We start from the raw sequence: 15,050 nt of genomic DNA, 5'->3' as shown, positions 1-15,050 counted from the left end.
CCTAGTAGAAAGATACCAGGTGGTCGAGAGGTCCCTTAAGAGGCCAGGTGGTGGTGCATCTCTATACTGGAGTACCCAGCGGGAGCCTGAGTCCCAAAAGAGGGGTAATAGAGCCACGACTGGGGGGAGATCCGAGGTCCAAGGAGTGCAAAAGACTGCTGGTAAGGCCTTAATCTATTGGCGGTGTCACGTTCCTGGACACGTCGCTGCCCGTTATCCTTTGTCTTCTGAGCAGATGGACTGCAGTCTAGGCCGGCGCTGCTCATACTTCATTTACCCTGCTTGCAGTGTGGACCATCAGCCCAGGGATGGGTCTCAGTCATGTCCTGTGACCATAAATGGGGCACTGGTATCAGGACTATTGGACTCGGGGAGTTTGGTGACCCTGATAAGGTCTACACTCCCCCACCAGCTAATTCCCGGGAAACAATTGTCCCATGAGGTCGGGGTTGTGAAAGACTTGCTGCACCCCGTGATAATCATCCGGGACTACAGCCTGTTTTGGGACTAGTGGGGAAAGGCTGCGATGATAAGTGACTCAGACAGAAGCCAACCCAACCCTGCTCAATCCCCGTTACAGAGGTGCAGGAGTTCCCCTTATGTGTCATGTTGGGTGACGAGGATGAGGCGGAGGTCAGTGAAGCTGAGGTTTCTTATCTGGGGGCTTCTGGGTAAAATTTTGGCTCTACTCAAATGCGGGATGATGGGGTTGCTCAAGAACTGGGGGCTGACACCAGGTTCCCACATTTCACCATGAATGGCGAGTTCCTATATCGGGTAACCACACTGAGGGGAGGGGAGACAGTGGAGCAGCTTTTGGTTCCAGGTCCCTACTGGCGGAGGGTGTTAGACATGACCCATTCACATGAACTGGGGGGAGATCTGGGGGTTGAGAAGACACAGGAATGAATAATGCCGAGGTTTTATTGGCCGGGGTGATACCGGGAGATCATAAACTATTGTAGATCCGGCCCCACCTGCCAGATAACCACTCCCTGTATTCACTTCCGAAGTCCCCTATTTCCACTGCTGGTGATAGAGGTCCCATTTGAAAGGATTGCCATGGATCTAGTGGGGCCTCTAGTTAAATCTACACGAGGGCACCAATACATCTTAGTGGTCATAGACTATGCGACCCGGTACCCGGAAGCAGTGTCCCTCAGAAACACCTCAGCCAAGAGTATCGCCAGGGAACTTGGACATATTTTTGGACAGACAAGTCTACCAAAGGAGATCTTGACTGACTAAGGAATCCCGTTCATGAGAAAGGTGATGAGGGAATTGTGTAAGGTCCTTCAGATTGCCCAGCTGTGAACCTCAGTCTAACATCCGCAGACTGACGGTCTAGTAGAGCGCTTTAATAAGACCTTGAAGGCGATGCTCAAGAAGGTCATTGAGAAGGCTCAAGAAGGTCATTAAGAAGGACTGCCGAGATTGGGATTATCTGCTTCTGCTCCTCCTCTTCTCAGAGAAGTTCCACAAACCTCTACTGGCTTCTCACCGTTCGAACTCCTGTATGGTCGACATCTGAGAGGGCTCCTGGACATTGCCAAGGGAAAATGGGAAGCTGAGGTCACGCCATGCTGAAGCGTCATAGAGCATGTTGCACAGCTACAGGAGAGGAGAGGAAAGTGATGCCAATCGTGAAGGAGCATCTTCTGCAGGTGCAGGAAGCACAGGCAGGGGTGTACAACCAGTCAGCGAGAGTGAGGCAGTTCCAGCCCAGGGACCGTGTGCTAGTGCTTATCCCCACGGTAGAGAGCAAGTTCCTAATCAAGCGGCAAGGCCCATACGAGGTAGTGGAGAAGGTGAGCGAACTGAATTACAAGTTACACCAGCCAGGCCGAAGGAAGCCATACTAAATATACCACATGAACTTGCTCAAGCCATAGCGAGAACGAGAACCGCTGGAAACCCCTTGCCTAGGAGCCAGTCGCCAAGCCATAGTGGACGATGTCACTGCTGCAGAGACTCTCACACTGGCCCAGAGACAACAGTGTTGAGAACTGTTGCAGCAGAACCGTGACCTGTTCTCCGAGTTTCCATGGTGTACGCAGGTGACTGAGCATGATTTACAGAGCCACATGTAAGGGTGAACCTCAGGTCCTATTGAATTCCAGAAGCACGTCGGGAGGTAATAGCCAATGAGGTGAAGAGGATGTTCGTGAACTACCACAATATATACAGTAATGCTGGTTCTGGTGACAAATCTAATTTTGTATACGTACTTTAAACTTCCAATTTGGGCCATGAGGTGCATTATACTGTATGGGCTATGGGGTGCAATATACTGTATGGGCCATGGAGTGCATTATACTGTATGGGTCATGGGGTGCATTATACTGTATGGACTATGGGGTGCATTATACTATATGGGACATGGGGTGCATTATACTGTATGGGTCATGAGGTGAATTATACTGTATGGGCCATGGGGTGCATTATACTGTATGGACTATGGGGTGCATTATACTATATGGGACATGGGGTGCATTATACTGTATGGGTCATGAGGTGAATTATACTGTATGAGCCATGGGGTGCATTATACTGTATGGACTATGGGGTGCATTATACTATATGGGACATGGGGTGCATTATACTGTATGGGTCATGAGGTGAATTATACTGTATGAACCATGGGATGCATTATACTGTATGTGCCATGGGGTGCGCAATACTGTATGGGTCATGGGTTGCAATATACTGTATGGGCCATGGGGTGCATTATACTGCATGGGCCATGGGGTACATTATACTGTATGGGCCATGGATTGCATTATACTGTATGGCCCATGCGGTGCATTATATTGTACAGATGGTAGTGAGGCCCAAGTCCCTGACCTGTCCCTATCTCCTGTTTAGCCCTGAGATAAACCCCCAACCTCCTCCCCAGGAGGTGAGACAGGGAATAAAGTGAACTGCATCAATAACACGAAAGGAAATATAAAAACATTAACACGAAAGGAAATATAAAACAGACACCACGGGGTTAAAGCAACAAAAAAACAAAACTTAGCTTTATCTGCTGCCAATGCTCCCAGCAACAGAGTAAGGCACCCGGTCAGCATCACCACTGCTCCAGATAAGCTGAACCCCCTCTGCACCACGTAGGTCCATTCTTCACCAAGGTTGGTTAGCAAATGACCAGTATTACCAACATGATCTGTAGCACCAGGTGGCCTTATAAAGTTAAGTGGGTGTAGTCACCACCTGCTGACTAACTAAACATGTAGTAACACCAGCGGCCACCGGGGGGGGGGGAACCCAGCAGCTGACCAACTACAGTTGTAGTAATACCAGCGGCCACCGGGGGCAAAAACTGACATAAACCCCTGATGGCCTGAAAGGGAAAAAGTTTATAAAAGAGAATCCAGAATTTGACAGATACAAAAATGGATCGTGACAATAAGGAATTTGTGCAGGTTGCGGATAGATGGAGACGATGCCTGAAATGTGAGAAATTATATGTGTCTTTGTTGTAATTTTTGCAGCCGAGTCCAGGCTGGAAGAAGCTGCCATGTTGGTCTTGGCCAGATGGAAAAGACTGTAAAACTGAATGACTCCACCAGAAAGAACGTCATCTGTAAGTCACCATCAATTACTGTACTGTGATCTCTTATATGTTCTGCAGGAATGATATCTACCATTCTATGGTCACTACATGGTGGTAATATCAGTATTGGTCATTGTATAGAGATTTTTTTTTTTTTAGCAACATCTCTGTCATCTGCTGTGGTTCTCCTACATCCACTTTTAGGATGATCCACCAGATTTGTAATCAGGGTTACATGGTTAGAGGCCCACTCAAAAGTTTTGCCCCCCCCTCTGAACCGAACCCCTAGATACGCCTCTGCTGAACACAGATTCTCAATTTGATTAAGGTCTGAGCCTTCACTAGGCGACTTCAAAACATTTACACATTTCACTTTAATCCACTTGAATGTTGCTTTAGTAATATGCTCTGGGTCATTGTCTTGTTGGAAGGTGAACATCCGTCCCAGTCTCAAATCACTTTGCTCAAGAATATCCCTGTATTTTGAAACATCCATCTTCCCCTCGACTCAAAACATTTTCCCTGTCCTGCTGCTGAAAAACATCCACACAGCATGATGCTGACACCACCATGTTTCACTGTGGGAATAATGTTCTTGGGGTGATGAGCTGTGCTGATTTAGTTCCAGACATAGTGTTTATCTTGGTGGCAAAAAAGTTCAACTTTGGTCTCATCTGACGATAGCACCTTACTTCATACATTTGGGAAGTCTCCCACATGTCTTTTGGCAGACTCAAAACATGCCTTACCATTTTTGTGTGTAAGTAATGGCTTTTCTCTGCTCACTATTGCATGAAAGCCACCCCTGTGGAGTGTATGGCTTATTGTGGTCATATGGACAGATACTCCAGTCTCTGCTTGGGAACTCTACCTCTCCTTCAGGGTTAGCTTTGATGTCTGTGCTGCCTCTCTGATTAATACCTTCCTTGCCCAGGCGGAGATTTTTGGTGGTCTTTCCATTTGATGATAATGGATTTGATGGTGCTCCGAGGGATCACCAGAGATTGAGATATTTTTTATAACCCAACCCCAACTTCTCAACAACTTTCTCCCAAATTTGTTTGCAGATCTCCTACGTCTTCATGGTGTTTGGTTGGTGTCATATGAAGGTAATTGCTTACACCAAAAATTTGTAGGCGCTTCATCACAAAAGAGGTGAATACATATGTACTTCCCAATTTTTAGTTATTTGATCCCATAACTTTAATTTCTGTCTATATTTTTCTCACTTCACTAACGTAGAACTTTTAGTTCTGATGCATCACACAAATGGGATTAGAAAAATATTTACACACAGATTGTAATGTAACAAAATAGGTAAAAAGCTGATGTACACACGTGGTCAAAATTATTGGTACCCCTCGTTTAATGACAGAAAAACCCACAATGGTCACAGAAATAACTTGAATCTGACAAAAGTAAAAATAAATAAAAAATCTATGAAAGTCCAAAAACACATGTAAGCCACATTCACACATTCAGTATTTGGTCAGTATTTTACCTCAGTATTTGTAAGCCAAAACCAGGAGAGGAACAATCAGAGGGTTAGAGGGTTATAACACTAATAAACCTGCAGATTAACCCTATAGCTATGTAAGTAGGATTTCTCAAGGTAACATGTTCCCTTTAAGAAAGGACAGATCTTTAGGCAAAGTTTTGAGAGGCCAGTGAGGAATTTTTAATGATATGATACTGTATGTTATAAAATTATAAAAATTATAATACACATTTGAAATGTGAAGATTGACACACGGGGGAGATTTGTCAATAGTGTTGAAGTGATCATGAATGAAAGAGTTAGAGAAAAATTTATCATGGCGCAAGTGGCATTTTGTAACAATTCTCTGTATGTGTGTTGGGCACATTCCTGCTCTGTGGCCTCCCTTCTAACACTCTCACACCCCTCAAATCCATCTTAAATTCTGCTGCCCGACTAATACACCTATCCCCACGCTATTCCCTAGCCTCTGCTCTCTGCCAATCCCTGCACTGGCTCCCCATTGTCTTGTTCAAAATTCTAACCATATAGTTAAATGGAACTTTTTTTTGGACTTAGTGCGCTGCTTGACATGACACACAATTACTCGTGCATTAACAGATCGATATTTTATTCATATTTCCAACGCGTTTCGAAGTACAAATCACTTCTTCCTCAGGGGATGATATACAAGAGAAAAAAAGTGTTGCTTGCAAGTTAAATACACTTGACATTTGAAAAAAACTGGCGCCAATAGTCACATGTTTTTGGAAAAAAGTCCTTCGAAACACGTTGGGAATATGAATAAAATATCGATCTGTTAATGCATGAGTAATTGTGTGTCATGTCAAGCAGCGCACTAAGTCCAAAAAAAAGTTCCATTTAACTATATGTTTCGGCGGTCACTGGTATGACCTGTGGATGTGCGGCAGCTGACTGATAGTTTCATGCGCTATACCTCTCCTATATCAGGTGAGTAGAAATTTAATACCTTTCGTACCATGTTTATCGGATAAGACCCTTTTGGCGCTTTTCTCCTTTCCTATAGTGTGAATCAGTGAAAATTCTAACCATGGTATACAAAATCATCCACAACCAGTGTCCTCCATACATCTGTGACCTCGTCTTACCAGCACGCAACCTCCGATCCTCACAAGATATCCTTTTATACTCCCCTCTTATCTCCTCTTCCCACCGTCGCATACAAGATTTCTCCAGCGCATCCTCCGTACTCTGGAACTCTCTACCCCAAAATATCAGACTCTCACCTACTGTGGAAACCTTCAAAAGGAACCTGAAGACCTACCTCTTCCGACAAGCCTACAACCTGCAGTAACCACCAAATCGCTACACAACCAGCTCTACCCTCACCTACTGTATCCTCACCAGTCCCTTGTAAATTGTGAGCCCAAGCGGGCAGGGTCTTCTCTCCTCCTGTACCAGTCGTGACTTGTAATAAATGGTTCTATAATAACAAATAATAACAATAATTCCTTCTAATACTAGTTTCTTACCTAAAGCATTAAAGTGCTTCAGATTAGGTCCATTATATTTGTAACAGCTACAAATATATTATTTCTACTGTATAGTCTACAGAGTTGCCCTGTACTTTGTATCTGCATTGTTTACGGTTTCAGTTATGATGCAAATTGATTCTGAAAATTCTGCAAGTATTCCCAGGCACTGACTGCTACTTTCTCTCTCTCTTCACATCTAACTTTTATAATGGATGGATGACTTATTTCTCCAAAGTGTGAACTTTTGAGATGACTCTTATTTTTTTATAAAATACACATTTCTTTGAAAAGTATAAACTTGAATCTTTGAAACCCAGCCCTATTACCTCTGCTGGTCGGAAAACAAAACCCATTCAGACTTTTATTCTGTGTTACATTTTACTTACCAGCTTTACCAAAAGGCAGACGTATCAAAGTCACAATGCAAAGTGTGAACCCGAGCAGGTATCCTGACATTTTATGGACCTGTACAAAGGAAAAAAAAATACAGTAGAAATAATAGTTTAATATACCGGCGGTAAAGTACAAGAAATTACATCTGTAGCACTTTTTCTTTAAAATACTGTTCCAACTTTAGAAAACATTATCCCATAAACTGAAAATGTATGAGCTGAGTTCCTGTTCTTTTTGCCAGAAAATTAATTGCTTTGTACAGTGGCCAATACAAGTTTTTCAATGTGGTGTTTATACATACAATTCAATGTCTACAGACAAAAAAGTCGTCTCCAGGATCTTTGCCTTCCTGTTTTACTTTGTGTAGCTCAATAATCAGTGCTTTAGAAACCACAGGGAAGAAAATAAATAACTACCTTATTTTTAGTTCCATCTCGTTGATAGAAAGTGCAAAAACGCTGCATAGTAAGGCCACGTTCCCATGATGAGTATTTGGTGACTTTTTGATGTTGCAGATTTTCTCTGGCCATTATAACTAAATTAGGGTACTTGTGTTGTTTCATTGTGTTTTTTTTTTTAGTTCATTTTGTTTACATGTATTTTATCTCTTTTAAGAAAGTCATGTTTTAACCCCTTAGTGACGGAGCCAATTTGCAGCTTAATGACCAGACCAATTTTTACAATTCTGACCACTGTCACTTTATGTGCTTATAACTCTGGAATGCTTTAACGGATCCCGCTGATTCTGAAAATGTTTTTTCGTGACATATTTTACTTCATGTTAGTGGTAAAATTTCTTCGATATAACTTGCTTTTATTTATGAAAAAAAACAGAAATATGATGAAAATTTAGAAACTTTTGCAATTTTCAAAATTTTAATTTTTATGCCCTTAAATCGGAGAGATGTGTCACAAAAAATACTTAATAAATAACATTTCCCACATGTCTGCTTACATCAGCACAATTTTAGAACCACATTTTTTTTTTTGCTAGGAAGTTATAAGGGTTTAAAATTGACCAGTGATTTCTCATTTTTACAACAAAATTTACAAAACCATTTTTTAAGGGACCACCTCACATTTGAAGTCACTTTGAGAGGTCAATATGACAGAAAATACCCAAAAGTGACACAATTCTAAAAACTGCACCCCTCGAGGTGCTCAAGACCATAATCAAGTAGTTTATTAACCCTTTACGTGCTTCACAGGAACTGAAGCAATGTGGAAGGAAAAAAATTAACATTTAACTTTTTTTTACAAACATTTTACTTCAGAACCATTTTTTTTTATTTTCACAAGTGTAAAAAGAGAGAATGAACCACAAAATTTGTTGTGCAATTTCTCCTCAATACACCGATACCCCATTTGTGAGTATGACGATACCCCGTACATGGGGGTAAACCACTGTTTGGGCGCACGGCAGGGCTTAGAGCGGAAGGAGCACCGTTTGACTTTTTCAATGCAGAATTGGCTGGAATTGAGATCGGATGCCATGTCACGTTTGTAGAGCCCCTGATGTGCCTAAACAGTGGAAACCCCCCACAAGTGACACCATTTTGGAAACTAGACCACTAAAGGAACTTATCTAGATGTGTGGTGAGTGCTTTGAACCTCCAAGTGCTTCACAGAAGTTTATAACGTAGAGCCGTGAAAATTATAAATCATATTTTTTCTACAAAAATTATCTTTTCTCCCCAAATTTTTACTTTTACAAGGGTAATAGGAGAAATTAGACCCCCAAAGTTGTTGCGCAATTTGTCCTGAGTATGCCCATACCCCAAATGTGGGGGTAAACCACTGTTTGGGCACATGGCAGTGATCAGAAGGGAAGGAGCGCCGTTTGACTTTTTCAATGCAGAATTGGCTTGAATTAAGATTGGATGCCATGTCGCATTTGGAGAGCCCCTGATGTGCCTAAACAGTGAAAAAAACCCACAAGTGACATCATTTTGGAAACTAGACCCCCCAAGGAGCTTATCTAGATGTGTGGTGAGCACTTTGAACCCCCAAGTGCTTCACCGAAATTTATAACGCAGAGCTGTGAAAATAAAAAATCATTTATTTTCCTCAAAAATGATTTTTTTAGCCCGCTATTTTTTATTTTACCAAGGTTAACAGGAGAAATTGGACCGCAAAAGCAGTTGTGCAATTTGTCCTGAGTACGCTGATACCCCATATGTGGGGGGAGCCACTGTTTGGGCACATAAGAGAACTCAGAAGGGAAGGAGCGCCATTTTGGAATGTAGACTTTGATGGAATGTTCTGCGGGTGTCATGTTGCATTTGCAGAGCCCCTGATGTGCATAAACAGTAGAAACCCTCCACAAGTGACACCATTTTTTAAACTAGACCCCCCCAAGGAGCTTATCTAGATGTGTGGTCAGCACTTTGAACCCTCAAGTGCTTCACAGAAGTTTATACCGCAGAGCCCCCAATTTTTTTAATTTTCCCAAGGGTAACAGGAGAAATTAGACCCCCAAAGTTGGGGTGCAATTTGTCCTGAGCACGCTGATGCCCCATTTGTTGGGATAAGCCACTGTTTGGGCACACGTCTGGGCTCGGAAGCGAGGGACCACCATTTGACTTTTTGAATGCAAAATTGGCTGGACTCAATGGTGGCGCCATGTCGGGTTTGGAGACTCCCTCATGTGCCTAAATAGTGGCAACCCCTCAATTCTAGCTCCAACCCTAACCTCAACACACCCCTAACCCTAATCCCAACCCTAACGTAATCCTTAACCCTAATCCTAAACCTAATCCCAACCCTCACCCTAATCCTAACCCTAATTCCAAGCCTAACCCTAATTCCAACCCTAACCCTAATGGAAAATTGAAAATAAATATATTTCCTTTATTTCATTATATTTCCCTAACTAAGGGGGTGATAAAGTGGGGGGGTTATTTACTATTTTTTTCATTTTGATCACTGTGATAGGGTTTACCACAGTGATCAAAATGTACGTTCAATGAATGAATGAAATCTGCTGGCCGGCAGATCTCGGCGGGCGCACTGAGCATGCGCCCGCCATTTTCTAACCGGGAGTAGATGGCGGCGCCCATGGAGGGGACTCACGCGGGCCGAAGACCACAGGGAGGTACCGGAGGGGGGATTGGGGACCCTATTTCTCTCTCCTCTGATGTGCGATCACATCAGAGGAGAGAGAAATTAAATGACACATCAGACCTTTTTTTTTTGCGGTCGCCGTTATACGGTTAATAACGGCGATCGCAAAAACAGGGTCAGTATAAACTGACCCGAATCATGTTCTCTGGGATCTCGGCTACCCCCGGCAGCCGACACCCCGGAGAAAATCCGACTCTGGGGGCGCTATACACTTTTTTATACTTCCTGGTATTTGGCTTTGACAAAACTTTATTGAATCACTCATGTGTTAAAAACACATTTTAATGAGTTTAAAAACTGCAAACGCATATTAACTTTTTAACTAGTGAATTTTCGCTCTCTCTTGTCACAGAGTGCCTACACACTTTTGTTCCAAGCATGGACAATCCCTTTAACCCGTCACTTCCACATCCAATTTTTGTTTTTATGGTTTGCATTTTTCCATACTCATAACTTTTTTATTTTTCCATTGACATAGCAGTATGAACTTGTCTTTTTGCAAAAAGAGTTGTATTTTTGAATGACATACCGTAATTCATTTTACCGGACACTGGATGAAGTAGTGGAAATACAATTTGCCATGGTTTTTTGAGTTTTATTTTTACGGTATTTGTTTTTACAAAATTTATTCGGGACTTTCTAACATTCATTATGTGGCCAGGGTAGAATGAAATTGAAAATGGGTGAGGCAGGGGTGTGGATAAGAGCGTGACCAAAATATTTGCCACGGTGTGCTGTAGGCGCTACATGACCTGCATCTATTTTACATCTTGGAAAGTTGTGATATTTGATATTGCGGATTGTACTGTGTTAAAAAAAAAAGGAAAGTGGGCATGAGATTTCTATAAATCCCATCTAGTTTGCTTTAACTGTAAGTTTTTTATGAGCAGTGAAATTATTCAGCATAAAAAAATGACTACTCACTGTGGGTAACGCCTAACACAAAAACGTGAGGGATTAAAATCAATGTTTTGCTGAGGTTGTCTATGCTGGCTGCTTTCCAAATCAGGATAAATGGCCTACACTGTACATGGAGGGCAACACCTTAGTCTTTATAACAAAATGTGAAACTACCAGGCTAGCAAGGGGATTCCAATTCCTACGAAATTCTAAACTGCCTGCAAGAAATCAGGATTATATTAGTCTATGGTACAAAGTTTCCTAAAGTCTAGCACGGCATTAAAAGCTGAAGTCAATCTACATCGTGCAGGGAAAATGCTATTTAAGCCATATAGTTAATAGATTTTTTATTAGTTGATTGTTTAAAACTGTCACTGGTTTCAACATGCTTTGAAATGTTACAAGCAAACATAAGAAATGTTGTAATATATCTTATCAAAAGAAAGCTGCGTCTTTCTCCACTTAGTAACCACTTCTCCTCCACTCATCCAATCCAACATAGAGTAGCAACTTACTGAGCGATCATATTATAATAAGAGAGAGCGAAGGGGATGGTATAGCACAGTAAGAGTTAAGTTATATGCTGCATCAATAGTAGAATTCCCATCTTAAGCATTTATGGCATACACAATATGCCATAATTGCTTAATAGATGTGAGTTATGGAATCCTAACCTATCCGGAGAATGTTGGTCTGGTGCAGGATCAGTTTTAGACAATGTGGGGCCATGAGCAAAAGTTTAAAGTGGGGACCCAAATGTTAACATACAGTGCCATGCATGTAGGGATGTAGTTTGGGCACCCAAGATAAAAATAAATTACTGATATTGTGAACAGTTAAGCAACCTGAAGATGATATGATCTCTAAAAGGCCTAAAGTTAAAGTTGACACATTTCCATTGTATGTTAGGCAAAAAAAATATATATTGTCATTTTTTTTTTCATTTTAAAAATTACGAAAAGGAAAATGGTCCGATGCAAAAGCCTGAAGATTTGTGTGCTCAGGTAACTTTGATCAAGATGTCTGACCTTAAGTAGCCTGCGCTCCGTTACACTTGTTCACTATCACCATTAATAAAGGTCAGGTGATGCAAATTTCCCAGCTTTATAAAAACCCAGCCACCTCTAACCTTGTGCCAAAAAAAAGCAGCCATGGGTTATTCTAAGCAGCTGCCTAGCACTATGAAAGTGAAAATGGTGGAGGCACACAAAGCAGTTGTGGTACATTGTTCTACTGTTCAGAGACACCTGCACAAATATGGTCTTCATGAAAGTCATCAGAAGAAAACCTCTCCTGCATCCTCACCATAAAATACAGCATCAGAAGTAAGCAAAAAAAAACATCTAAACATGATGCCTGATGCATTTTGGAAAAAAGGGCACGGAATTTCAGGAAAAGAACATCTCGCCAACCATTAAGCATAGGGTTGGTCAACCATGCTTTGGGGGTTGTGTTGCAGCCAATGGCACCGGGAATATTTCACAGTAGGGGGAAGAATGGACTCAATGAAATTTCAACAAATTCTTGATGCAAACATAACACCATCTGCTAAAAGCCTGAAGTTGAAAAGAGGATGGCTTCTACAAATGGATAATAATTCTAAACACACATCAAAATCCACAATAGACTACCTCAAAAGGCGTAAGCTGCAGGTTTTACAATGTCTCTCACAGTTCCATGATCTGAACATCATTGAAAATCTGTTGCTAGACCTCAAAATAGCAGTGCATGCAAAACGACCCAGGAATCTCATGGAACTGGAAGAATATGAGAAAGAAGAATGGATGAAAATCCATTGCTAATCCCCCCTGAGCGCTCTGTAGTGCTCCTTAGCCTGTCACGTGATTAATCACGTGTCTGTGACGTCACGCAAGGTCCTGCAGCATCTTTGCACCTTGCAGGCTTTCCTAACCCGGCCTCTGTACTCTATGCAGACGGCTGTTACAGATCTACAGATAGACGATAGTCACCGGCCGGGACTACGTCTTCTTTCAACACCTTGCTCACCTTTGATCCAAGGTTGTTAATTTTATCTCACTGTGTAATTTTCATGAGAAGGACCTTCTGACTCCCTGTCTGCTAAACACCGTTCTTGGAATTCCAGCGCCATTATGCCAGTGCCTGCCTGAAAGGTAACACATCCTTTATCTCAGTCTAGTTTGAGACATTAGTCTTGGCATATAAAAACTGGTTTGGTGGAATTTAACCCTTAGTTATACACTACAGCGAGAGTTTTTATAGCTTTGCTTTTTATGGTTTATTATATTGGACAAATCGAGTGGTTTTGTCCTTAAAACTTGCTGCTTGTGTGTGATATATGTAAAGCGTAGCGCCGATTGTTTTTACTATTGAAGAATTGAAAGACTCCTGTCTGGCTACAAAAAGCATTTACAAGCTGTAATACTTTCAAAAGGGGGTGCTACTAGGTACTGTCATGATCCAGTGTTGGATCTGGCGGTATTAAAAGCACAAAGTGAACTTTTTTTACTTTGGTTGAGTTCAAAGGTGTTTTGACTGTCCCCGGTGGTGGTTAGGTGTATCGCACCTTAGGTTTAGGTTAATGTTCACTTAATTATGGATCAGGTGTGACTCCCTATAAAGGTGTGCTCAGGGTGTTCACTCACGGCTGGTGATATTTCTTTCTGAGTTGTTGGAGAGCCTGGTGGAAGGATGGAGCGGGATAGGAGTCCTGCGCAGTCAGCCAGAGAGGATGAGTGCCAGCTAATGGTGTCTGCAGGAAGGACTGGCATGGCTTTGAGTCGCAGTTTATGGTGTCGGCGGGAAGTGCGGGCATGGCTTAGAGGAGTGGCGACTAGGAAGAGAGTTGCACTCAGCATGTTCGACTTGGTTGCTGAGAACTGGACTCGAGCATGCTTGGATTCTTGGCAGAGGCTGGACTCATCTTGGGACTCTGTGTACTGGACTGCTGCAAGTGGTGATGGACTCTGCTCCCAGGCTGCACGATGGTGACGGATCCAGTTATGTGATGGATCAGGGTGGAGGAGAAGATGCACACAGGTGGTGGGCTCTGTTGCTAGGAGCGCACGCAACAGAGCAAAGATAAGTGGTGTTTCCCCTGTATTGTCTCTTTCCTCATGTGTGTTATTAGTGCAGTGGTGGGATTAGTCTCCGCACCGACCCATTCCCTAGTGAGGGTTTAGGGTCAGGGCGAGCAAGGGCGTTAAGGTACGCGTGCAGCGACAGGTGCGGAGCCTGTTTAGGGAATGTGAGGAGTGTAGGGACACTGGCTCAGGGGAGTGCAGGAGGTCTCCATTTCCCCATTCCCTATTGCAGGGCCCACCATTGTTAAAGTTACCCAGGTTCCCCCCTTATTATTTAAATGCGCCTTACTGGAGGCGGTGTTTCCAGATATATGTATGCATGGCGTGTAATACCTAAATCCGCCAGGTGGAGGCGGCGTATCCACCTGCACGCTTTATTATTTAAATTCGCCCCACTGGAGGCGGTGTATCCAGGGTCACGTGTGTTATGGGTTCGCCTTGCGACATCATCTGCGTCCTGACACACGTGACCATGACAGGTACTAACCATGCACCTCACTCCTCCCACTAGCCCCGACAATTTTTTTAAAGTTATTTTATTTATTTAAAAATAAAAACACACAAAGCAATGATTATATAAACACACTGACCTATTTCAATCTACAGTATCTATCTATGAAAAATGGAACAGCACACTATTTGGTGAGCTGATGCCCAGGCCTCTCCAGCAAATCATCAAATCCTTGCCATGATCAATAGATTTGATAGATAGATAGATAGATAGATGTAAAAAAAAAAGGAAGGCAGCACTCCTTACCCATCAAAAAAGTGAGGAGGACTTTATTGGATCCACATGGCGTGGTGACGTCCCGGCTCACGTGAGAAAGGCTGATGTGAGCCGGGATGCTGCCACGCCATGTGGGTCTATTAAAGTCCACCTCACTTTTTTGATGGGTAAGGAGTGCTGCCTTCATTTTTTTACATCTACCTATCGATCATGTTCCTCATCACTATCTCTATCTTTGCACATCTTTAATACATAACACTCTATAATTTCTATGCTGTTTCCTTCCATACGTGTC

General features: G+C 42.6%; 1 protein-coding gene across 5 annotated transcripts in view; it reads right to left on the bottom strand.

Moving 5' to 3' along the window:
- Positions 1–15,050, bottom strand: part of LOC141101394 (interleukin-1 receptor type 1-like) — a 226,197-nt gene that overhangs the window by 54,406 nt on the left and 156,741 nt on the right. For all 5 annotated transcript variants that reach the window (XM_073590456.1, XM_073590453.1, XM_073590452.1 and 2 more), the window contains one exon: positions 6,937–7,015. In XM_073590456.1, the coding sequence (XP_073446557.1) occupies positions 6,937–7,006 (70 nt within the window). In that variant the 5' untranslated portion in view covers positions 7,007–7,015. The remainder of the gene's footprint in view (positions 1–6,936; positions 7,016–15,050) is intronic.

This window comes from Dendrobates tinctorius, unplaced genomic scaffold, assembly GCF_039654945.1.
Source record: "Dendrobates tinctorius isolate UK_male_01 unplaced genomic scaffold, ASM3965494v1 ptg000117l, whole genome shotgun sequence".
Classification (NCBI taxonomy): domain Eukaryota; kingdom Metazoa; phylum Chordata; class Amphibia; order Anura; family Dendrobatidae; genus Dendrobates; species Dendrobates tinctorius.
This window is presented reverse-complemented; position numbering and strand designations above follow the sequence as displayed.